At 43.9% G+C, this 24109-nt stretch overlaps 1 protein-coding gene across 1 annotated transcript; it reads right to left on the bottom strand.

Moving 5' to 3' along the window:
* Positions 1 to 1344: 1344 nt before the first annotated feature.
* LOC120024206 (SAM pointed domain-containing Ets transcription factor-like) lies at positions 1345 to 6738 on the bottom strand. The gene is made up of 5 exons (XM_038968397.1): positions 6295 to 6738; positions 4381 to 4578; positions 2609 to 2656; positions 2265 to 2399; positions 1345 to 2067 (listed from the first exon to the last, which is right to left on the bottom strand). Exons 1-5 carry the CDS (start codon positions 6665 to 6667, stop codon positions 1889 to 1891), a joined length of 933 nt encoding a protein of 310 aa, XP_038824325.1. The 5' UTR covers positions 6668 to 6738; the 3' UTR covers positions 1345 to 1888.
* Between the last annotated feature and the right edge of the window lie 17371 nt (positions 6739 to 24109).

Raw genomic sequence — 24109 nt, 5'->3', positions numbered from 1 at the left:
CACAAAATTTGAGTTTGCTATTCACAAGAAGCATTGCCTGATGTGAACCATTCCTCGAACAAATGATATCTCAGAAGACCTAAGATTAAGAATTGTTGACTTGCATTTAGCTGGAAAGGGTTACAAAAGTATCTCTAAAAGCTTTGATGTTCATCCGTCCACAGTAAGACAAATTGTCTATAAATGTAGAAAGTTCAGTACTGTTGCTACTCTCGCTAGGAGTGGCCGTCCTGCAAAGATGACTGCAAGAACACAGTGCAGAATGCTCAATGAGTTTAAGAAGAATTCTAGAGTGTCAGCTAAAGACTTACAGAAATCTCTGGAACATGCTAACATCTCTGTTGACGAGTCTACGATACGTAAAACACAAAACAAGAATGGTGTTCATGGGAAGACACCAGGGAAGAAGCCACTTCTGTCCAAAAAAAACATTGCTGCACGTCTGAAGTTTACTAAAGTGCACCTGGATGTTCCACAGCACTACTGGCAAAATATTCTGTGGACAGATTAAACTAAAGTTTGGAAGGAACACACAACACTGTGGAGAAAAAAAGGCACAGCACACCAACATCTAGGTCTCATCCCAGCTGTAAAGTATGGTGGAGGGAGCATCATGGTTTGGGGCTGCGTTGCAGCTTCAGGGCTTGGACAGCTTGCTATCATCGATGGAAAAATGAATTCCCAAGTTTATCAAGACATTTTGCAGGAGGATGTAATGCTATCTGTCCGCCAATTGAAGCTCAACAGAAGCTGGGTGATGCAACAGGACAACGACCCAAAGCACAGAAGTAAATCAACAACAGAAGAAAATACACCTTCTGGAGTGGCCCAGTCAGAGTCCTGACCTCATCCCGATTTAAAATGCTGTGGCATGACCTCGAACGGTTCACACCAGATATCTTAAGAATATTGTTGAACTGAAACAGTATTGTTAAGAGGAATGGTCCAAAATTCCTCCTGACCGTTGTGCAGGTCTGATCCGCAACTACAGAAAATGTTTGGTTGAGTTTATTGCTGCCAAAGGAGGTTCAACCAATTATTAAATGCAAGGGTTCACATACTTTTTACACCCTACACTGTGAATGTGTACATGTTGTGTTCAATAAAGACATGAAAACGTATACTTGTTTGTGTTATTAGTTTAAGCAGACTGTGTTTGTCTAATTTTATGACCAATTTATTCAGAAATCCAGGTAATTCCAAAGGGTTCACATACTTTTTCTTGCCACTGTGGGTTAATGGAGCGTGCATATAGGAGAGGGTCGAATGACTGTGGTGGCTGTTTGAGTTTATTGTCAGGGAGTTGTTGATGCACTCCCATTCAGGTTCAGTGAACTGCTCTAATTCTCTATTGTAAATGCCTTTCGGGAGAATTCCGAAGTGTGCCATGTGATTTAATAAAAAAAGAGGGAGCTGTTTGCTCCTCTGGATAACTGCCAGAACTGAACGCTACTGAAGCAAAACTCCTAAATACATTCCCAGACTAAGGACGGGGACCAGATCGGATAAATTAACAAACAACAAACTGTTCTTCATTCTACAGTGTTGTTTTAAGATACTGATTATTGGTTAAATGACACAATAGGAAAACAAGGACAGGCAGATCATGCAAATTAAAAAGGCAGTTCAGATGGCAGGGGTGGGGGGGCAGTCCAGAGAAAGATCACTTAAAATGTTTGTCTCAAATTTCTTCTCTGCGTTAAAAAAATAAAATCTTAATTTGCCAGCTTTGGCAGCTGACACTTCAGTACTGGCAAAGGGTATGTGTACTGACAGGGGTTGGCCAGTGCATGTGTTGTACCCCTTTTCAGCTCAGTTGTGTAATGTTCAAGACCAAGGTGTGATCGTGTGGCCCTTTCTTTGTAGGCCTTTGTCCTCCCCCTTCCCCTTATACTGGGTGGACAAACTGGTAGACCAGTCTCTGGGAGACGTCAGGCTTGCGGATGATGCCCTTCTTGTAATACTGCCGTATGGAGCGGCTCAGCTTGTCATAGTTCATCGCTGGACGGTTCTTCCTCCGTCCCCAGAGTCTCGCCACATGAGCAGAGTCCTCGATTTTGAAAATACCTGGCAGACAGCAGAGTGGGATTAGATATGGAATACATTGTCACTCCATTCCATTGTCATTTTCCGTCTTTTTGATGAAATTAGAAAATGATAATAAAAATTAGAAGAGAGAAGAGGATGGATTATTGCAGAGTTGAAAATACTTCTGAACTTATCCCATCCCAGTTTTTGGCGGTCACACAGCCTGCCTGGCTCACCTTTCTCCTTGTTGAGCCAGCGGATGCAGCGTCCGTAGTTGTGGGGCTTGAAGAGCAGCTCTCTGAGGAACTGCCACAGGTGGATGGGCTGGCCTGAGCACGACGAGTCTGCCTCCAACCACAGCTCTTCTCCGCCTGCACAGAGGGGGGAGGGATGAGCATGCACAGACACATATTTGCTAACAAGACTGCACTTTACATGACCCTCTGCTCTTCTACCTAGGAGCTATGAACACAACTGTGACTACTCCTTCCCAAGGGCCAACAACACTCTGGTCCTGGAGAAACGAGATTCATGTCACTTTCTGTCCTAACAAAGCTACTAGAGAAGAGGCTAAACCTACCTGTGATTTTGCTGTCTCCAACTGAACACCTCTCTTTCATCCAGGCAGCTGCGGGGAGAGAAAGAAGGGGATATAAAAAGAGAGAGATTATTGTTGTATTGTTTGAACAGAATAATACAAGCTTCACTATAGAAAACAGTAGGACAGTATGTGCAGACTGTCTACGCTAGTCATACAGCTACAGTATTATAACACAGCTGACTGTCTACGCTAGTCATACAGCTACAGTATTATAACACAGCTGACTGTCTATGCTAGTCATACAGCTACAGTATTATAACACAGCTGACTGTCTACGCTAGTCATACAGCTACAGTATTATAACACAGCTGACTGTCTACGCTAGTCATACAGCTACAGTATTATAACACAGCTGACTGTCTACGCTAGTCATACAGCTACAGTATTATAACACAGCTGACTGTCTACGCCAGTCATATAGCTACAGTATTATAACACAGCTGAATGTTTATGACAGTCATACAACTACAGTATTATAACACAGCTGACTGTCTACACCAGTGATACAGGTACAGTATTATAACACAGCTGACTGTCTACACCAGTGATACAGCTACACTGAGGAAAAATATAAACGCAACATGGAACAATGTCAAAGATTTTACTGAGTTACAGTTCATGTAAGGAAATAGGTAAATCAAAATGAATTCATTAGGCCCTATTCTATGGACTGGGAATACAGATATGCATCTATTGGTCACAGATACCCTTTAAAAAATAGGGGTGTGGATCAGAAAACCACACCATTTGCGTTATGCAGTGCTACACATCTCCTTCGCATAGAGTTGATCAGGCTGTTGATTGTGGCCTGTGGAATGTTGTCCCACTCCTCTTCAATGGCTGTGCGAAGTGGCTGGATATTGGCGTAAACTAGAACACGCTGTCGTACACGTCGATTCAGAGCATCCAAACGTGCTCAATGTGTGACATGTCTGGTGGGTATGCAGGCCATGGAAGAACTGGAACATTTTCAGCTTCCAGGAATTGCGTACAGATCCTTGCGACATGGGGCTGTGCATTATCATGTTGAAACATGAGATGATGGGGGTGGATGAAAGGCATGACAAATGGCCTCAGGATCTCGTATCAGTATCTCTGTGCATTCAAATTAACATTGATACAATGGGCAGCCATATGCCATACCATAACCCCACCACCACCATGAGGGACTCTATTCGCAATGTTGACAGCAAACTGCTTTCCTACACAACACCATACACAACGTCTGCAATCTGCCTGGTACAGTTCAAAACGGGATTCATCCGTGAGGAGCACAGTTCTCCAGCGTGCAAGCGGCCATCGAAGGTGAGCATTTTCCCATTGAAGTCGGTTGCAACGCCGAACTGCAGTCAGGTCAAGACCCTGGTGAGGACGTCGAGTACACAGGTAAGCTTCCCTGAGATGGTTTCTGACAGTTTGTGCAGAAATTTTGGCATTGTGTTGTGTGACAAAACTGCACATTTTAGAGTGTTCTACTATTTTCCCCAGCACAAGGTGCACCTGTGTAATGATCATGCTGTTGAATCAGCTTCTTGATATGCCACACCGGTCAGGTTGATGGGTTATCTTGGCAAAGGAAAAATGCTCACTAACATGGATGTAAACACATTTGTGCACAATGCTTTTTGGTATAGATTATTTCAGCTCATGAAATATGGGACCAACACTTTACAAGTTGCGTTTGTATTTGTGTCCAGTGTATTATAGCATACCTGACTGTCCACACCAGTCATACAGTTATTATAACACACCTGACTTCCAGATGTCCAGGTGGGCGTGCAGAGTGTCTCCACACTGAGGGACCCTCTGCCTGAAGTCCTCTTCACTCATGGCACACAGGTCTTTCCCAGTCTGCTCCTGGAAGGTCTTTCCAGCCTGAGGCAGTCTGTACAGATGCTCTGTCCACAGCAACCACTTCTGAACGTTCCCCGAGTTCCACTCCATGGGGTCTGGGGATAACAGATAAAAAAATAAAAAATACACTTTTTTTTTGGTTAGTCCCCTATACATCTATAGAAACTATTAGCTAGCAGTACTATTAACTAGCAGTAACATTTACGATAACTGTCAACTGCATGTCTGTTGACCTTCAATAGGGAAGGATCTTTTCAGGGTAAAAAAAAACGTGTGTGTGTGTGTGTGTGTGTGTGTGTGTGAGATCAAAGATCAAGTAACACTGTAGTATAGGGACCACACACACATCTAGCGTCTCTACTGTGTTCATGGTTGTTTTGGTAACCCCCTTTAACTGCCTGAATAGATCCCTCCCTATATGTATCTATGTATGTATGCAGACATATAGAGACACAAATGCTGTCAGTCAGAGGCCTATCACTGTCTTCATCTCAAGCTGTTTATTTGACTAGTATTTTCTCTGTGAGGTTCACTCTGGGTAAACTCTAATCACAGGCATGAGCTGGGGAGAATGATGGTTTGCATAAGGTACGGTACTGTTCTGTTGTGTACTCTACAATCGTTTTCATCAGTTGAAACGCACCATGACACCACATTTTTGATACAACAGCAGCAGCAGCAGGACGAGGGGCTCTGAGATGTCAGGGTGTGACTGACTGAAGACATCTTACAGTACACATACAGTACTGTATTCCTTCAACCTGCTGTTTGCTTTGCCAGTTGAACAGACCTAACCCAAGTACTGTGTACACGGCTGTTGGCAGGCGAGCAACAACGTCATTCCCATTAAGTCCTGTTGGGTATTTGTTAAACGCATGCAAAGGTTGGGATTATACAGATCCTGGAGCAGACAAACATGACTTGCGTCAGAGAGATATCATTCTTCATCGAGCTGTCATCCAGCCATTACCATCTAGCAGCAGGAGTATCTTTTGTCTCAGGGAGACGTGTCTGCTCTGAATCAATATATCAATACCTCTGTCAATACCTGGACAGTAATGCATGAATACGCTAGAATGATCGGCCATGGTGTTCTTAATGCTATTAGATAATAAGCAGAATCTACCGCACACCCACAGCTGGTTAGTGAAGGTGCTGGAGGCAAAAGGCAAAACTGGAGAAACTGGAAAAAGTCTCTGCACACTTCCAGTCAGATGCACATTCTATGCTATTTTGTTAGTTTTTTCGCTTTGTTTGTAAATTCTTTTGTACATAATGTTGCAGCTACTGTCTCTTATGCCTTGTTATTGTTATTTTCTTGTGTTACTTTTCATGTAATAATTTTTTTAACTTTAGTTTATTTAGTAAATATTTTCTTAACTCTATTTCTTGAACTGCATTGTTGGTTAAGGGCTTGTAAGTAAGCATTTCACGATAAGGTCTACACTACACCTGTTGTATTTGGCGCATGTGACAAATAAAATTTGATTCGATTTTTCATTTGATTTCTTTAATTATGCCTGAGCTTTCAGTCAGTCGACCTTCTTTTAATGCTCTTGAAAAGGAGACAGGATCATGCAGTGATGGCAGCCATAGAATAACAATTAGGAGAAAGTGCATGGACTATGGTTTGTAGCCCACATCAAATATGAAATGCACTGAATGCTGATGTAACAACCATCAATTAATTGTACATTGGACATGGAATGAGTATCCACCACAGAACATAGCTTCAAACAGAAATATCCACAAACTCTAATAATAATAATTCTAGAATGAGAGTGGCAGCTTACTACAGTAGCAGTACCTACCTGGGGTGATGTTGAGCAGCTTGCAGGCCGTCTCGATGTCCTTCAGAACCTCTCCGACCACCATGCTCTGGACTTGTTCCAGGGAGCGCTCCTCCTCCTGGCCCTCTAGCCCCGGGGAGAGCCCCAGGGCCTGGCTGTCGATGACGGGGCACTGCTCTGGCTCCTCCCCGTGTGCCATCCTGGGTACAGGGACAGGCATGGCGCAGGCCAGACCCGGGGAGGCCTCGGACACCTTCACCAGCCAGGCGGAGTCCTCGGTAAAGAGCATGTCGAAGCAGGACAGGTAGAGGCCTGGAAAGCCGCAATGCTCCAGAGCCTCCATGCAGGGCTTGGTGTCCTCCATCTCCCAGGCAGCCCCGGCCCTGTGTCCCATGTTGCTCTCGGGCAGACCTAGGCGGGGCGGTAACAATGGGCTGCTGCCCTCTGATGATAGACTCTCCCCCGGACTCGACATGGCTGCTGCCTCCTGGAATGGAAATGTAGTTTACAATAGTCATGAAGATTTACAGGTCAAAGGTCAAAGTAGTACATCAGTATTTTCTATTTGATATGTTTATATACTGTAGGTGTGGAGATACAATGCATTGGCCACATTCATAAAGTTTAGATGATGAAATAATGAAAAACAACAGTTTGTCATCAAATGGTGTGCTATGCGGATAATTCTCTGACACTTTCACATAGCCTACTTGTTGACCCAATGTAAACAAGTGTTTCTTTATTGAAGTGGGAATGAGCAATAGCACGCACTAGCTCTTATTTCATATTCAAATCAGTTCAATGTTGGACAGGAAAACGTAAAAGACTCTTTCACTGAAAACTCTGTAAAGAAGATGTTGCCAGTGACCTAAACGAGCTTCCTGATAGCCAAATTGTAATAACGTTTTGGAATTATTTAAATTATTGACATTCCAAAACAAAGTATTATGAACATATCATTTTATGCTGTAGGTGTTATTCCTGCAGTAAATCAAAATCACAGTACCTTCAAAAAACTATCCGTGCCCAAAGCTCCGACTGCTAAACATGCAACAGTTTCAAAACTGTAAGAAATCCATCAAAGGGACTGCGGGTGTTAGTCCTCCAGGGGACTGCGGGTGTGAGTCCTCCAGGGGATTGTGGTTGTGAGTCCTTCAGGGGATTGTGGTTGTGAGTCCTCCAGGGGATTGTGGTTGTGAGTCCTTCAGGGGATTGTGGGTGTGAGTCCTCCAGGGGATTGTGGTTGTGAGTCCTCCAGGGGATTGTGGTTGTGAGTCCTCCAGGGGATTGTGGTTGTGAGTCCTCCAGGGGATTGTTGGTGTGAGTCCTTCAGGGGATTGTGGTTGTGAGTCCTCCAGGGGACTGCGGGTGTGAGTCCTCCAGGGGATTGTGGTTGTGAGTCCTTCAGGGGATTGTGGTTGTGAGTCCTCCAGGGGATTGTGGTTGTGAGTCCTTCAGGGGATTGTTGGTGTGAGTCCTTCAGGGGATTGTGGTTGTGAGTCCTCCTGGGGATTGGGGTTGTGAGTCCTCCAGGGGATTGTGGTTGTGAGTCCTCCAGGGGATTGTGGTTGTGAGTCCTCCAGGGGATTGTGGTTGTGAGTCCTCCTGGGGACTGCGGGTGTGAGTCCTCCAGGGGATTGTGGTTGTGAGTCCTCCAGGGGACTGCGGGTGTGAGTCCTCCAGGGGATTGTGGTTGTGAGTCCTCCTGGGGATTGGGGTTGTGAGTCCTCCAGGGGATTGTGGTTGTGAGTCCTCCAGGGGATTGTGGTTGTGAGTCCTTCAGGGGATTGTGGTTGTGAGTCCTCCAGGGGATTGTGGTTGTGAGTCCTTCAGGGGATTGTGGGTGTGAGTCCTTCAGGGGATTGTGGTTGTGAGTCCTCCAGGGGATTGTGGTTGTGAGTCCTCCTGGGGATTGGGGTTGTGAGTCCTCCAGGGGATTGTGGGTGTGAGTCCTCCAGGGGATTGTGGGTGTGAGTCCTCCAGGGGATTGTGGGTGTGAGTCCTCCAGGGGATTGTGGGTGTGAGTCCTCCAGGGGATTGTGGGTGTGAGTCCTCCAGGGGATTGTGGGTGTGAGTCCTCCAGGGGATTGTGGGTGTGAGTCCTCCAGGGGATTGTGGTTGTGAGTCCTCCAGGGGATTGTGGTTGTGAGTCCTCCAGGGGATTGTGGGTGTGAGTCCTCCAGGGGATTGTGGGTGTGAGTCCTCCAGGGGATTGTGGGTGTGAGTCCTCCAGATGGACTGCGGTGCCGGGTGTGACTCCAGAGCACACAGACCAGAGCAGAAACTGAGGTGAGAGAGTGTTTGCTGGGGCTCTTTAAGTGTGTCTGGAGCCAAGTGAAGAAATGACTGGTGAAATGACCCTGAAGATATTCACTGCACAGTGCACAGCACCAGCAGGACAGGCATGGTGCAAAACGGATTTGACTGAGTCTCTTACTTGTGGGTCATTGGCCTAGAATGGGTTGTGACTTTGGGGTAGGTGACTTGTATTGAGGCCTAAAGCGGTATGACTGCCTGCCTTTGCCTTTCAAGGTGCCATTCCCGCAGTCCTTTGACTCCACTGTCAGCTGGAGTTTTTAATGAAAGAAAGATGATGTGGAGGAGAAGACAACTCAAATATGGCGTGACGATGGGCTGGTGTTGTTGTCTGCTCAGGAAAAGTTTCAGAAGAATTTGGAGGAATTTGTATTTCTTGTGTCAATTCACTCTGTTTACGTACATGTTGGTTTCAGTAGTTTGCCCTGCCTCATGTAAAATGTCCCAGAGGTATTTCTCAACACGTGACCTGAAGAGGAAAAATGCCCCCTTGCCTTTAGAACATTTTCTTCACAGGTGCATTTCTACTGGTGTTAAAGTTCCATCCTAAGTCAACATCAGAGGATGCCAGTGTAATCACAGGATGACCTCACTTATGGTTAAGTGTACCTGGCTACCTGCTGCCACAGGTTGTAGAAGGGAAGGAGCATAGGTGTCATACAGACAGGGTTATCAGTAGTTGTGCTATGTTAAAAGATGCCTGCTCTCACATAGCACATGCTCAAAGAGTGACATGCTTTGTTTGTCCAAAGAGACTGTTAGCCAAGGTATTAATAAAACAGCTATAACACTACCGTGCCACACCCAGCAACAGCCACCGAAGCCATCAATAAGGAAAATTGATTTAAGTTTATCCATTTTTCCACTTGTTATATTGTTGTTTATCAAAGAAACGAAGAAACTGTTGTCATAGAATATTCCCTGGGGTGGGAAAAAGGCTTATTTAGCATTACTCAAATGATCCTTGCAGGAATACACTTGACAGACCTACAACAGCTCTGTATCAGTCTCAGGGCTGTAATCACCCTAAAGGAAATGAAGTTATCCTCCCCAAAATAGTTCTACTCTCTCTTCTCTCTCTCTCTATTTCTCTATTCTCTGTGTCTCCATCCCCCAGTCTACCCCCTCCCCCATTCCTCCTTTTATCTCCCAATGTCCCGCTAAGGGTCTAGGGATAACCCACTGTGTTTTCCCTTCATCAGGAGTCAGATTAAAAAGCGCCAGGCAGTGTACCGGCCAGCCTGCTGTGTGTCCACTCTCCTCTGTAACAGCTTGCGCTAAGCCCATTAGTCTGGCAAATGTAGCCATGTTAGCTTTTTCCAAAAGGAGAGGGGACGAGAGAAAGAGGCGCAAACATGCTCCCCAGGGGAAGGATTAAGGGCCTGCCTGATCTCTAAATGAGTTTGGTCAAGATGGTGATATTCATTTCAGGAGAATTAGGCTCTGCTCCATTTGCTGGCCAGGTCAGACACACAGTCAGAGGGACTATAGATGTGAAGGCAGCCATCCTCCCTGGTAACCATCCAGAATAGGCCTTAGACACACAGTCAGAGGGACTATAGATGGGAAGGCAGCCATCCTCCCTGGTACCATCCAGAATAGGCCTTAGACACACAGTCAGAGGGACTATAGATGTGAAGGCACCCATCCTCCCTGGTAACCATCCAGGGCAGGCCTTAGACACACAGTCAGAGGGACTATAGCCGTGAAGGCAGCCATCCTCCCTGGTAACTAAATTCATTCCTCTTTCTTTTCTTTCTTGGCTTACTCTGCATCTCAGCTTTATGTTCAGCTAGAGTCTCTGTGGTTCCTAACCAGCTTTACTATGACAGGTCCTCTATGGAGACATGTAGTATGTAGGATGGGTGGTCAGGTTAAGAAACACTTATTGTTTTGGGTTCTATCCCTATGAGAAGCTCATTAAGGCAAAACTTTCTTTAATATAAATAATATGTTTAACATTAAGTACTGTATATCCAAAGGTTTTTCCATTTCAATATTAGGATGCTAGTGACTAGTGACTTCCTCAGGAACAGGAGTCAAATGCCCTGACTGCTTGGTCTTTTACAAGACTGTTGAATCTGGTTTAAAGTGACTCTTTGAGACAAAAGTTGTCATAAGTACTAGATATAGGGAAATGCAACAGTCACCACATTTCCCTTGTTAAGTCCTCTCCCTGTGCTCCTCCAAAGGGCTCCCTTGTTTGATTTTGGGGTTAAAGAAGTATATATAGTCAGGCATGTTTGCTGTGTGTGTAAATGTGTACGGTTTAAAGAGAGATCTGGAGCCTCAGGGATTCGTTGTCATTGTTTCTCATGGGAAACTTGGAACCAACGAATGAAAGAACAGTTCCGAGACGAAAGAAAATAAAAGATAATGATTGCGCTCTACGGCAGGCTCCTACCCCAACAAGAGAATGCTGGGAAGCTACATATACCCAGCAAAGTCTGCTGTTCCCAGGAAATAGTCTTTGCTGAGAGAAATATAACCTAATACAGCCATTTGACTCTCCTAACACCCTGTCATAATGTTTTTATTTAACCTTTATTTAACCAGGAACTCCAATTGAGGTCAGAGGAAATCTTTAACACCAGGTGTTTTATATGAGGTCTATTCAAAAAGTAAAGACCCAAGAAGCTTGTGTCAATAATGAAGAGATATTGAAAACACATTAAAACAATGACAATATGTGTGCAGAGAAAAGTACAATGAATGGGACTCATTTTAAATATTCGTGGTGAGAGTTCACAATAGATCATTGTGTCATTATTTAGATCAGTCATTCAGTAACAATTGAAATCTTTATAACAATGACACAAACATGTTCTGTCCCCTAGCTCTCTTCTCAACTGAGGGCATACACCTCACACTATTAAACTTCAAACGGGGAAGTCTTGGAATGAGTAAAATATCTGTATACCTCTGGCCCTTCTTTGGATACTGTGTTAACTAACCTCCAGACGGGCTTCAATGCCATATAACTCTCCTTCCGTGGACTCCAACTGCTCTTAAATGCAAGTAAAACGAAATGCATGCTATTCAACCGATCGCTGCCAGCACCTGCCCGCCAGTCCAGCATCACTACTCTGAACGGTTCTGACTTAGAATATGTGGACAACTACAAATACCTAGGTGTCTGGTTAGACTGTAAACTCTCCTTCCAGACGCACATTAAGCATCTCCAATCCAAAATTAAATCTAGAATCGGCTTCCTATTTTGCAACATCTTTCACTCATGCTACCAAACATACCTTCATAAAACTGACCATCCTACCGATCCTCGACTTCGGTGATGTCATCTATAAATTAGTCTCCAACACTCTACTCAACAAATTGGATGCAGTCTATCACAATGCCAACCGTTTTGTCACCAAAGACCCATATACTACCCACCACTGCGACCTGTACGCTCTCGTTGGCTGGCCCTCACTTCATACTCGTAGCCAAAACCACTGGCTCCAGGTCATCTACAAGACCCTGCTAGGTAAAGCCCCGCCTTATCTCAGCTCACTGGTCACCATAGCAGCACCCACCCATAGCACGCGCTCCAGCAGGTATATCTCACTGGTCACCCCCAAAGCCAATTCTTCCTTTGGCAGCCTTTCCTTCCAGTTCTCTGCTGCCAATGGCTGTAACGAACTGCAAAAATCACTGAATCTGGAGACTCATATCTCCCTCACTAGCTTTAAGCACCAGCTGTCAGAGCAGCTCACAGATCACTGCACCCATCTGTAAATAGCCCATCCAACTACCTCATCCCCATACTGTATTTATTTATTTATCTTGCTCCTTTGCACCCCAGTATCTCTACTTGCACATTCATCTTCTGCACATCAACCATTCCAGTGTTTAATTGCTATATTGTAATTACTTCTCCACCATGGCCTATTTACTGCCTTTACCTCCCTTATCCTACCTCATTTGCAAATCAAATCAAAGTTTATTTGTCACGTGCACCGAATACAACAGTGAAATGCTTACTTACAGGCTCTAGCCAATAGTGCAAAAATGTATTAGGTGAACAATAGGTAGGTAAAGAAATAAAACAACAGTAAAAAGACAGGCTATATACAGCAGCGAGGCTATAAAAGTAGCGAGGCTACATACAGACACCGGTTAGTCAGGCTGATTGAGGTAGTATGCACATGTAGATATGGTTAAAGTGACTATGCATATTTGATGAACAGAGAGTAGCAGTAGCGTAAAAGAGGGGTTGACGGGTGGTGGGTGGTACACAATGCAGATAGTCCGGTTAGCCAATGTGTGGGAGCACTGGTTGGTCGGCCCAATTGAGGTAGTATGTACATGAATGTATAGTTAAAGTGACTATGCATATATGATAAACAGAGAGTAGCATCGTAAAAAGAGGGGTTGGGGGGGCAAACAATGCAAATAGTCCGGGTAGCCATTTGATTACCTGCACACACTGTATATAGACTTTTTCTACTGTATTATTGACTGTATATTTGTTTATTCCATGTGTAACTCTGTGTTGTTGTATGTGTGCTTTGCTTTATCTTGGCCAGGTCGCAGTTGTAAATAAGAATTTGTAATTGTTCTCAACTAGCCTACCTGGTCAAATAAGGGTGAAGAAAAATAGAAAATTAAAAATAATATTAATCAGTCTAGACATTTTTTTGTGGACATAAATATTTTGGGGATGACCAATAACACAGAAACAAACTGTAATTGCAGAAAACAGTGAAAGCTGAAAAAAACTTCTTGACTCACTGTCTAATTAATTTGAATCAACCATGATGACTATATCACCCAGGAGCATTCACATATACTGTATATTTGCATGTGAAGCATGAGAAAGCATGTCCCTGGGACACATTTCTGGACATATTTCCCATTGACTTTCCAAGGAAGTCTCTTGAGTTATTCCCCTCTTTCTTTATGGACACCTGGAAAGACCCCAGAAAGGTAAGCAAGAATCAAGAAGCATTTCATCACCATGTACAGTACCTCTAATATATTAATTGTGACATATCCCTACTGCAGGTGACTGCATGTTATGGAAGCCCAGTATCCCCTTACCATTTCCAGGGTAACAATGCCCTCTGGTATAAATCAATCAATGAACAATAGTGGTTGAATCTACATGACTGGATCTGAATGAGGGATGTTGGTTTTTATTTCCTTGCTTAGAAGGGATTGGTATGAACTAGAGCGAATGGTTTCTTTCTGTGTCACGCTATTTTGCTATTCTTGTGACAGGGCAATTTCCACCTGCAATGGCATCAGGCCAGGATCTTCAGAGAGGGGTGGCTACAGTTACCTTTTTTTATATTTTGAAAATATTTGAGTGCTGATTTATTACCCTGAATTGGATATTTTGAGTGTGGAGAGCTATTGAGCACCTGCACCCTTTATCTTTTCTATCTCTGAAAAGGTTGTGGGCGAAATGCACTTTGTTATTTATTTTGAGACATATTCATGTGCTATGGTGTTATGGGTTGGGTAGCAGACAAACCAAAACAGCTACTTTTCTGTACAACCTAAATCCATCAGGTGCCTGTACTTTTCTGTACAACCTAAATCCATCAGGTGCCTGTACTTTTCTGTACAACCTAAATCCATCAGGTGCCTGTACTTTTCTGTACAACCTAAATCCATCAGGTGCCTGTACTTTTCTGTACAACCTAAATCCATCAGGTGCCTGTACTTTTCTGGCCTCATTTTTATTACTGTTGGGATCCTCCAGTATCTCTTATTGGAAAGATACTTTGCATATTATGGCAGATAAATCGGTTTGTGGCCACATTTGTGATTGAATGGTGATTATTATATTGATTGACAAACATCCAAAATACACAGATGGATGCAATTGCACAGATTCTGTAGTATCTTAATGTTGAATAAAATACAATAAACGAAAATACCACAATTGTGTGGTATGACTCAGGAAATTAGAATATTTACATCTTTATCAGCATAAGAGCTACAAACTGTATGTGTTTGACAGTGTTGGGTCATAGTGAGCAACATTTAGTTAAACTAGTCATTTAACAACATTTTGCTGTAGCTTGGTGGTAGTTTAACTAAATTAAAATCTTGGTGGTGTTTGTCAGTACTTGATACGTTTTTTACCACATAGCGGTGCAGCTAACTACTGGAACTACACACTACTTTAAAAAATAAAATGTGGGTGAAGTAATAATAATTTCCTTTCGTTTTGGCATCAGACCTGCCTAATTCTCACTTGAAACATTGTTTTTGTGTTTAATACACTAAATTACGCTTTCTGTTAACATATGACTCAAAGTGATCTGTTCTTGCAATTTGTAGTCAGATTTACATATAATAAGTATTTTGGATGCAGTGACCTACACTGAACAAAAATACAAACGCAATATGCAATCATTTCAAAGATTTTACTGAGTTACAGTTCATATAAAGAAATCAGTCAATTGAAATAAATTCATTAGGCCCCAGATACGCATCTGTTGGTCACAGATAGCAATTTTTTTTTAAAGGTAGGGACATGGAATTGAAAACCAGTCAGTATCTGGTGTGACCACCATTTGTCTCATGCAGCGCGACACATCTCCTTCTCATATAGTTGATCAGGCTGTTGATTGTGGCCTGTGGAATGTTGTCCCACTCCTCTTCAATGGCTGTGCAAAGATGCTGGATATTGGCGGGAACTGAAACACACTGTCGTACACGTCAATCCAAAGGATCCCAAACGTACTCAATGGGTGACATGTCTGGTGAGTATGCAGGCCATGGAAGAACTGGGCCATTTTCAGCTTCCATGAATTGTGTATAGATCCTTGCGACATGTGGCTGTGCATTATCATGCTGAAACATGAGGTGATGGCGGCGGGTGAATGGCACGACAATGGGCCTCAGGATCTCGTCACGGCTTCTCTGTTCATTCAAATGGTCATCGATAAAATGCAATTGTGTTCGTTGTCCGTAGCTTATGCCTGCCCATACCATAACTCCCCGCCACCATGGTGCACTCTGTTCACAACGTTGACATCAGCGAACCGCTCGTCCACACGACGCCGTACACACTGTCTGCTATCTGCCCGGTACAGTTGAAACCGGGATTCATCTGTGAAGAGCACAAGTCTCCAGCATGCCAGTGGCCATCAAAGGTGAGCATTTGCCCACTGAAGTGGATTACGATGCCGAACTGCAGTCAGGTCAAGACCCTGGTGAGGACGACAAGCACGCAGATCAGCTTTCCTGAGACGGTTTTTGCAAACCCACAGTTCCATCAGCTGTCCGGGTGGCTAGTCTCAGACGATCCCGCAGGTAAAGAAGCCGGATGTGGAGGTCCTGGACTGGTGTGGTTACATGTGGTCTGCGGTTGTGAGGTTGGTTGGACATACTGCCAAATTCTCTAAAACGACTTGGAGGCGGATTATGGTAGAGAAATTAACATTCAATTATCTGGCAACAGCTCTGGTGGACATTCCTGCAGTCAGCATGACAATTGCACTTTCCCTCAAAACTTTAGACATCTGTGGCATTGTGTTGTGTGACAAAACTGCACATTTTAGAGTGGCCTTTTATTGTCCCCAGCACAAGGTGCACCTGTTTAATGATCATGGTGTTTAAACAGCTTCTTGATAAGGCACACCTGTCAGGTGGATGGATTATCTTGGCAAAGGAGAAATGCTCACTAACAGGGATGTAAACACATTTGTTCACAACATTTTTGAGAATATGCTTTCTGTGCGTACAGTATGGAACATTTCTGGGATCTTTTATTTCAGCTCATGAAACATGGGACAGACACTTTACATGTTGAGTTTATATTTTTGGTCAGTTTTTCTTTTTCAAAGTAACTTTAGTCAACTATATGTTTCTTAAGGGTAGTTTTAGTGTAGCTTAACTTCTTCCAGTGTGAAGTCATTGGTAGCATGGCAAACTATATTTTCGGAGTAGCTTCCCTAATGGTGCTTGATCTCTCTTCATAAAACATAACCCCATAGACCTTTACTCCATAAGACACAGTGCCTTCATAAAGTGTTCATACCCCTTGACTTATTCCACATTTTGTTGTGCTACAGCCTGACTTCAAAATAAATTCTACACACAATAACCCGTAATAACAAAGTGAAAACATTATTTAAGATTTTTTCCCCAATACTTTTTAGAAGCACCTTTGGCAGCGATTACAGCTGTGAGTCTTTCTGGGTAAGTGTATAAGAGCTTTCAAAGGCTGAAATTTGCCCATTATTCTTCTCAAAATTCTTAAAGCTCTGTCAAATTGGTTGTTGATCATTGCTAGACAACCATTTTCAGGTCTTGCCATAGATTTTAAAGTAGATTTAAGTCAAACCTGGCCACTCAGGAACATTCAATGTCGTTTTGGTAAGCAACTCCAGTGTTTTTGGCCTTGTGTTTTAGGTTATTGTCCAGCTGAAAGGTGAATTCATCTCCCAGTGTCTGTTGGAAAGCAGACTGAACCAAGAGTTCCTCTAAGATTTTGCCTGTGCTCGAAAATGCTTGAAAATATGGATAGTGGTACTCAGTAATGTGTTGCATTGGATTTGGCCCAAACATAACACTTTGTATTCAGGACAAAATGTTAATTGCTTCGCAACATTTTTTGCAGTATTACAGAATAGTTTTCATTCTGTACAGGCTTCCTTCTTTTCACTCTGTCAATTAGGTTAGTATTGTGGAGTAACTACAATGTTGTTAATCCATCCTCAGTTTTGTCCTATCACAGCCATTCAACTCTGTAACTGTTTTGGCCTCATGGTGAAATCCCTGAGCAGTTTCCTTCCTTATGTTTTGAAAGGCTGGTCATGGCTCACAACAACACCATTATCCCAGAAACCCTAGACCCACTCCAATTTGCATACCGCCCCAACAGATTCACAGATGACGCAATCTCTATTGCACTCCACACTGCCCTTTCCCACCTGGACAAAAGAAACACCTATGTGAGAATGCTGTTCATTGACTACAGCTCACTGTTCGACTCCATAGTGCCCTCAAAGCTCATCACTAAGCTAAGGACCCTGGGACTAAACACCTCCCTCTGCAACTGGATCCTGGACTTCCTGACGGGCCGCCCCCAGGTGGTAAAGGTAGACAACAAACACATCTGCTACGCTGATCCTCAACTTGGGGGCCCCTTTGGGGTGCATGCTCTGTCCCCTCCTGTACTCCCCATTCACCCATGACTGCATGGTCAAGCACGACTCCAACACCATCATTAAGTTTTCCTACGACACAACGGTGGTAGGCCTGATCACCAACAACAGTGGGACAGCCTATAGGTCAGACACCTTGAAGTGTGGTGCCAGGACAACAACCTCTCCCTCAAGGTGATCAAGATAAAGGAGATGATCGTGTACTACAGGAAGACGAGGGCCGAGCATGGCCCCATTCTCATCAACGGGGCTGTAGTGGAGCAGGTTGAGAGCTTCCTTGGTGTCCACATCACCAACAAACTATCATGGAGCAAACACACCAAGACAGTCGTGAAGAGGGCACGACAACGCCTATTCCCCCTCACGAGACTGAAAAGATTTGGAATGGGTCCTCAGATCCTCAAAATGTTTTACAGCTGCACCAGTGAGAGCATCCTGACTGGTTGCATCACAGCCTGGTATGGCAACTGTTCAGCCTCCGACCCCAAGGCACTACAGAGGGTAGTGCGTACTGCCCAGTACATCACTAGGGCAAAACTTCCTGCCATCCAGGACCTCTTTACCAGGCGGTGTCAGAGGATGGCCCTAGAAATTGCCAAAGACTCCAGCCACCCAAGTCATAGACTGTTCTCTCTGCTACTGCACGGCAAGCGGTACCGGAGTGCCAACTCTAGGTCCAAAAGGCTTCTTAAAAGCTTCTACCCCAAAGCCATAAGATTGCTGAACAGCTAATCAAATGGCTACCCGGACTATTTGCATTTTTTTACGCTGCTACTGACTGTTTATTATCTGTTATCTATGCATAGTCACTTTACCCTTACCTACATGTACATATTACCTCGACTAACCTGTACCCCCGCACATTGACTCAGGGTACCGGTACTCCCTGTACATAGCCTCGTTATTATTTTATTGTTGCTCTTTTATTTTTTACTTTAGTTTATTTAGTAAATATTTTTCTTCACATTTAGTTTTCTTAAAACTCCATTGTTGGTTATATAAGTAAGACTTTCACGGTCAGGTTGTATTCGGCGCATGTGACAAAGAAAATGTGAAGTATGCCTGTATCTTTGTAGTGACTGGGTGTATTGATACACCATCAAAAGTGCAATTAATAACTTCACCATGCTCAAAGGGATATTTAATGTCTGCTTTATTTAATTTGACCCAATAACCAATAGGTGCCGGAAATTGGAAAATCTCCCTGATTTTTGTGGTTGAATCTGTGTTTGAAATTCACTTACAGACAATTGTATGTGTGGGGTACAGAGATGAGGTAGTCATTCAAAATCATGTTAAACACTACTATTTCACACAGAGTGAGTCTCATGTATCTTATTATGTGACTTGTTAAGAAATTTTTTACTACTGAACTTATTTAGGCTTGCCATAACAAATGGATTGAAGACTTATTGACTCAAGACATTTTAGCTTTTCATTTATTTTATTTTTTTACATAATTCCACTTTGACATTATGGGGGTATTGTATTTAGACGAGTGACAAAATAAAACTATTTTTTAAATCCATTTTAAATTCAGGCTGTAACACAACAAATGTGGAAAAAAGTAAAGGAGTGTGAATACTTTCTGAAGGCACTTTCTTTCTGAAAACATACAATAAGACCAACACAGAGTGAACAGCACATGATAAATCAGCCATAAGAACACACCCTGGAGCCAGTTATGTTTCTCTTTTTTTTCTTACACACAGACCCCACAGAAAGTGAATGCCGACTACCTGTCCAACTCCTTACCTGGGCCAAGGTGTGCTGGTCTCTGGGTGGTCTCTGGCAAGGATGAGACTATTGCTGAGTGTAGACAGGACAGGCCAGCAACAGATGTAATGCAGACTAGTGGTGATGATGACGTCTGGTCCAGTTAGCCCAGACTCCTCTTCTGTTAGCCTGCAGGTGTCTGGTGTTTTCTGATGGGCCAGGAGATGCGCCAGGCAGGAAGGCAAGCAGGTACCAGGTAGGGCAGGCAGGCAGGCCTCTATGTCACCCAGAAGACTGATGAAGAATCGTCTGCATTGGGACCTGAGGGCTGAGGCTGTCTCCTAGACTCTACTAGATCACTCAAAAGACTTGAAAGGTGCAGCCTAAAAGCACACCAAGGCTAACTTACGCTATTGGTGACACTATACCTACTGTGGGTGTGACAGTGGGAGAGCAAGAGCGTGTGAAGGAATTTCAGTTCCATTGGCTGCAGGTCATATTTATACTAGGGCAGCCTTGTTTACCTATGCACACAGTGTGTGTGTGTGTGTGTGTGTGTGTGTGTGTGTGTGTGTGTGTGTGTGTGTGTGTGTGTGTGTGTGTGTGTGTGTGTGTGTGTGTGTGTGTGTGTGTGTGTGTGTGTGTGTGTGTGTGTGTGTGTGCGTGCGTGCGTGTGTGAGCTGACCCCAGCCCACTCCTCCCAAAATAATGCCTAAGCCCCTTCAGAACACAGTCATTTCTCAACTCTGTTAGTACAACAGCGTCTGATCTTAGTTCAAAGTAAATGGGGGTCTGAGTGTCCATGACAACTTCTCATTTAATCTGGTAGATTCTGCAAAGGTAAACTGAAAAATCATTGGGAAATAGACAGTAGGTTGCTTTGTAAATTGTACTTGAAAAGACAGTTATTTTGACATTGAAAAAATCTAGTTGTCTTCTATACTTGAATGTAGTTAGGCAGCACCTTAACAACTGTTAAATCAAATAACATTTTATTTTTCACATGTGCTGAATACTACAGCTGTAGACCTTACCATGAAATGCTTACTAACAAGCCATTAACCAACAATGCAGAATTATTTTAAAAGTAAGAAAATATTTGCTAAAATAAGTACCACAGTAAAATAACAATAACGAGGCTATATACAGGGGGTAGTGGTACCGTTTAGTAGTTTTATGACTTAGGGGTAAAAGCTGTTAAGGAGCCTTTGGTCCTAGACATGGTGCTCCGGTACAGCTTGCCATGTGGTAGCAGAGAGAGCAGTCTATGACAAGGGTGGCTGGAGTCCTTGACAATTTTTAGGTCCTTCCTCTGACACCGCCTGGTATAGAGGTGTGGCAGGAAGCTTGGCCCCAGTGACGTACTGGGCCGTACGCATTACCCTCTGTAGCGCCTTGCCGAGCAGTTGCTATACCATGCGGTGATGCAACCAGTCAGGATGCTCTCAATGGTGAAGCTGTAGAACTTTTTGAGATCTGAGAACCCATGCCAAATCTTTTCAGTCTCCTGAGAGGGGTAATAGACATTGTCATGCCCTCTTTTTAAAAATATTTATTTAACTAGGCAAGTCAGTTAAGAACAAATTCTTATTTACAATGGCAGCCTAGGAATAGTGGGTTAACTGCCTTGTTCAGGGGCAGAATGACAGATTTTTACCTTGTCAGCTAGGGTATTCGATCTAGCAACCTTTCGGTTACTGGCACAACACTCTAACCACTAGGTACCCTCTTCACGACTGTCTTGTTGTGTTTGGACCATGATGGTTTGTTAGTGATGTGGACACCAAGGAACTTGAAGCTCTCGACCCGCTCTAATACAGCCTCATCGATGTGAATCGGGGAGTGCTTGCCTCTCCTTTTCCTGTAGTCCACGATCAGCTCTTTTGTCTTGCTCACATTGAGGGAGAGGTTGTTGTCCTGACCCCACACTGCCAGGTCTCTGATTTCATCCCTAAATCAAATCAAATCAAATATATTTATAAAGCCCTTCTTACATCAGCTGATATCTCAAAGTGCTGTACAGAAACCCAGCCTAAAACCCCAAACAGCAAGCAAAGCAGGTGTAGAAGCACGTTGGCTAGGAAAAACTCCCTAGAAAGGCCAGAACCTAGGAAGATACCTAGAGAGGAACCAGGCTATGAGTGGTGGCCAGTCCTCTTCTGGCTGTGCCGGGTGGAGATTATAACAGATAATGGACAAGATGTTCAAATGTTCATAGATGACCAGCAGGGTCAAATAATAACAATCACATTAGTTGTCGAGGGTGCAACAGGTCAGCACTTCAGGAGTAAATGTCAGTTGGCTTTTCATAGCCGATCATTCAGAGTATCTCTACCGCTCTTGCTGTCTATAGAGAGTTGAAAACAGCAGGTCTGGGACAGGTAGCACGTCCGGTGAACAGGTCAGGGTTCCATAGCCGCAGGCAGAACAGTTGAAACTGGCGCAGCTGCACGGCCAGGTGGACTGGGGACAGCAAGGAGTCATCAGGCCAGGAAGTCCTGAGGCATGGTCCTAGGGCTCAGGTCCTCCTAGAGAGAGAAAGAAAGAAAGAATTAGAGAGAGCATACAGGACACCGGATAAGACAGGAGAAATACTCCAGATATAACAAACTGACCCTAGCCCCCTGACACATAAACTACTGCAGCATAAATACTGGAGGCTTAGACAGGAGGGGTTTGGAGACACTGTGGCCCCATCCGACAATACCCCCAGACAGGGCCAAACAGGCAGGATATAACCCCACCCACTTTGCCAAAGCACAGCCCCCACACCACTAGAGGGATATCTTCAACCACCAACTTACCATCCTGAGACAAGGCCGAGTATAGCCCACAAAGAACTACGCCACGTCACAACCCAAGGGGGGGCGCCAACCCAGACAGGAAGATCACATCAGTGACTCAACCCACTCAAGTGACGCACCCCTCCTATGGACGGCATGGAAGAGCACCAGTAAGCCACTGACTCAGCCCCTGTAATAGGGTTAGAGGCAGAGAATCCCAGTGGAGAGAGGGGAACTGGCCAGGCAGAGACAGCAAGGGCGGTTCATTGCTCCAGTGCCTTTCCGTTCACCTTCACACTCCTGGGCCAGACTACACTCAATCATAGGACCTACTGAAGAGATGAGTCTTCAATAAAGACTTAAAGGTTGAGACCGAGTCTGCATCTCTCACGTGGGTAGGCAGACCATAAAAATGGAGCTCTATAGGAGAAAGCCCTGCCTCCAGCTGTTTGCTTAGAAATTCTAGGGACAGTTAGGAGGCCTGCGTCTTGTGACCGTTACGTACGTGTAGGTATGTACGGCAGGACCAAATCTGAAAGATAGGTAGGAGCAAGCCCATGTAATGATTTGTAGGTTAGCAGTAAAACCTTGAAATCAGCCCTTGCCTTAACAGGAAGCCAGTGTAGAGAGGCTAGCACTGGAGTAATATGATCAATTTGTTTAGTTCTAGTCAAGATTCTAGCAGCCGTGTTTAGCACTGACTGAAGTTTATTTAGTGCTTTATCCGGGTAGCCGGAAAGTAGAGCATTGCAGTAGTCTAACCTAGAAGTGACAAAAGCATGGATTAATTTTTCTGCATAATTTTTGGACAGAAAGTTTTTGATTTTTGCAATGTTACGTAGATGGAAAAAAGCTGTCCTTGAAACAGTCTTGATATGTTCGTCAAAAGAGAGATCAGGGTCTAGAGTAATGCCGAAGTCCTTCCCAGTTTTATTTGAGACGACTGTACAACCATCAAGATTAGTTGTCAGATTCAACAGAAGATCTTTTTGTTTCTTGGGACCTAGAACAAGCATCTCTGTTTGGTCTGAGTTTAAAAGTAGAACATTTGCAGCCCTCCACTTCCTTATGTCTGAAACACAGGCTTCCAGCAAGGGTAATTTTGGGGCTTCACCATGTTTCATCGAAATGTACAGCTGTGTGTCATCCGCATAGCAGTGAAAGTTAACATTATGTTTCCGAATGACATCACCAAGAGGTAAAATATATAGTGAAAACAATAGTGGTCCTAAAACGGAACCTTGAGGAACACCGAAATATACAGTTCATTTGTCAGGACAAACCATCCACAGAGACAAACTGATATCGTTCCAACAAATAAGTTCTAAACCAGGCCAGAACTTGTCAGTGTAGACCAATTTGGGTTTCCAATCTCTCCAAAAGAATGTGGTGATCGATGGTATCAAAAGAAGCACTAAGGTCTAGGAGCACGAGGACAGATGCAGAGCCTCGGTCTGACATCATTAAAAGGTAATTTACCACCACAAGTGCAGTTTCAGTGCTATGATGGGGTCTAAAACCAGACTGAAGCGTTTCGTATACATTGTTTGTCTTCAGGAAGGCAGTGACTTGCTGCGCAACAGCGTTTTCAAAAAGATTTGAGAGGAATGGGAGATTCGATATAGGCTGATAGTTTTCTATATTTTCTGGGTCAAGGTTTGGCTTTTTCAAGAGAGGCTTTATTACTGCCACTTTTAGTGAGTTTGGTACACATCCGGTGGATAGAGAGCCGTTTATTATGTTCAACATAGGAGGGCCAAGCACAGGAAGCAGCTCTTTCAGTAGTTTAGTTGGAATAGGGTCCAGTATGCAGCTTGAAGGTTTAGAGGCCATGATTATTTTCATCATTGTGTCAAAAGATATAGTACTAAAACACTTGACTGTCTCCCTTGATCC

This window comes from Salvelinus namaycush, chromosome 2 (genome assembly GCF_016432855.1).
Source record: "Salvelinus namaycush isolate Seneca chromosome 2, SaNama_1.0, whole genome shotgun sequence".
NCBI lineage: Eukaryota > Metazoa > Chordata > Actinopteri > Salmoniformes > Salmonidae > Salvelinus > Salvelinus namaycush.
The sequence above is the reverse complement of the archived record's forward strand: the minus strand, read 5'-3'. Positions and strand labels throughout refer to the sequence as shown.

Excerpts from the sequence above, each read along its gene's own strand:
- LOC120024206 (XM_038968397.1), bottom strand. The coding sequence starts at position 6,667 with ATGGGACACAGGGCCGGGGCTGCCTGGGAGATGGAGGACACCAAGCCC. Across the intron at positions 4,579-6,294 it reads GCTGCTCAACATCACCCCAG|ACCCCATGGAGTGGAACTCG; the intron begins GTAGGTACTGCT and ends TGTTATCCCCAG. Across the intron at positions 2,657-4,380 it reads CCTGGACATCTGGAAGTCAG|CTGCCTGGATGAAAGAGAGG; the intron begins GTGTGTTATAAT and ends CTCTCCCCGCAG.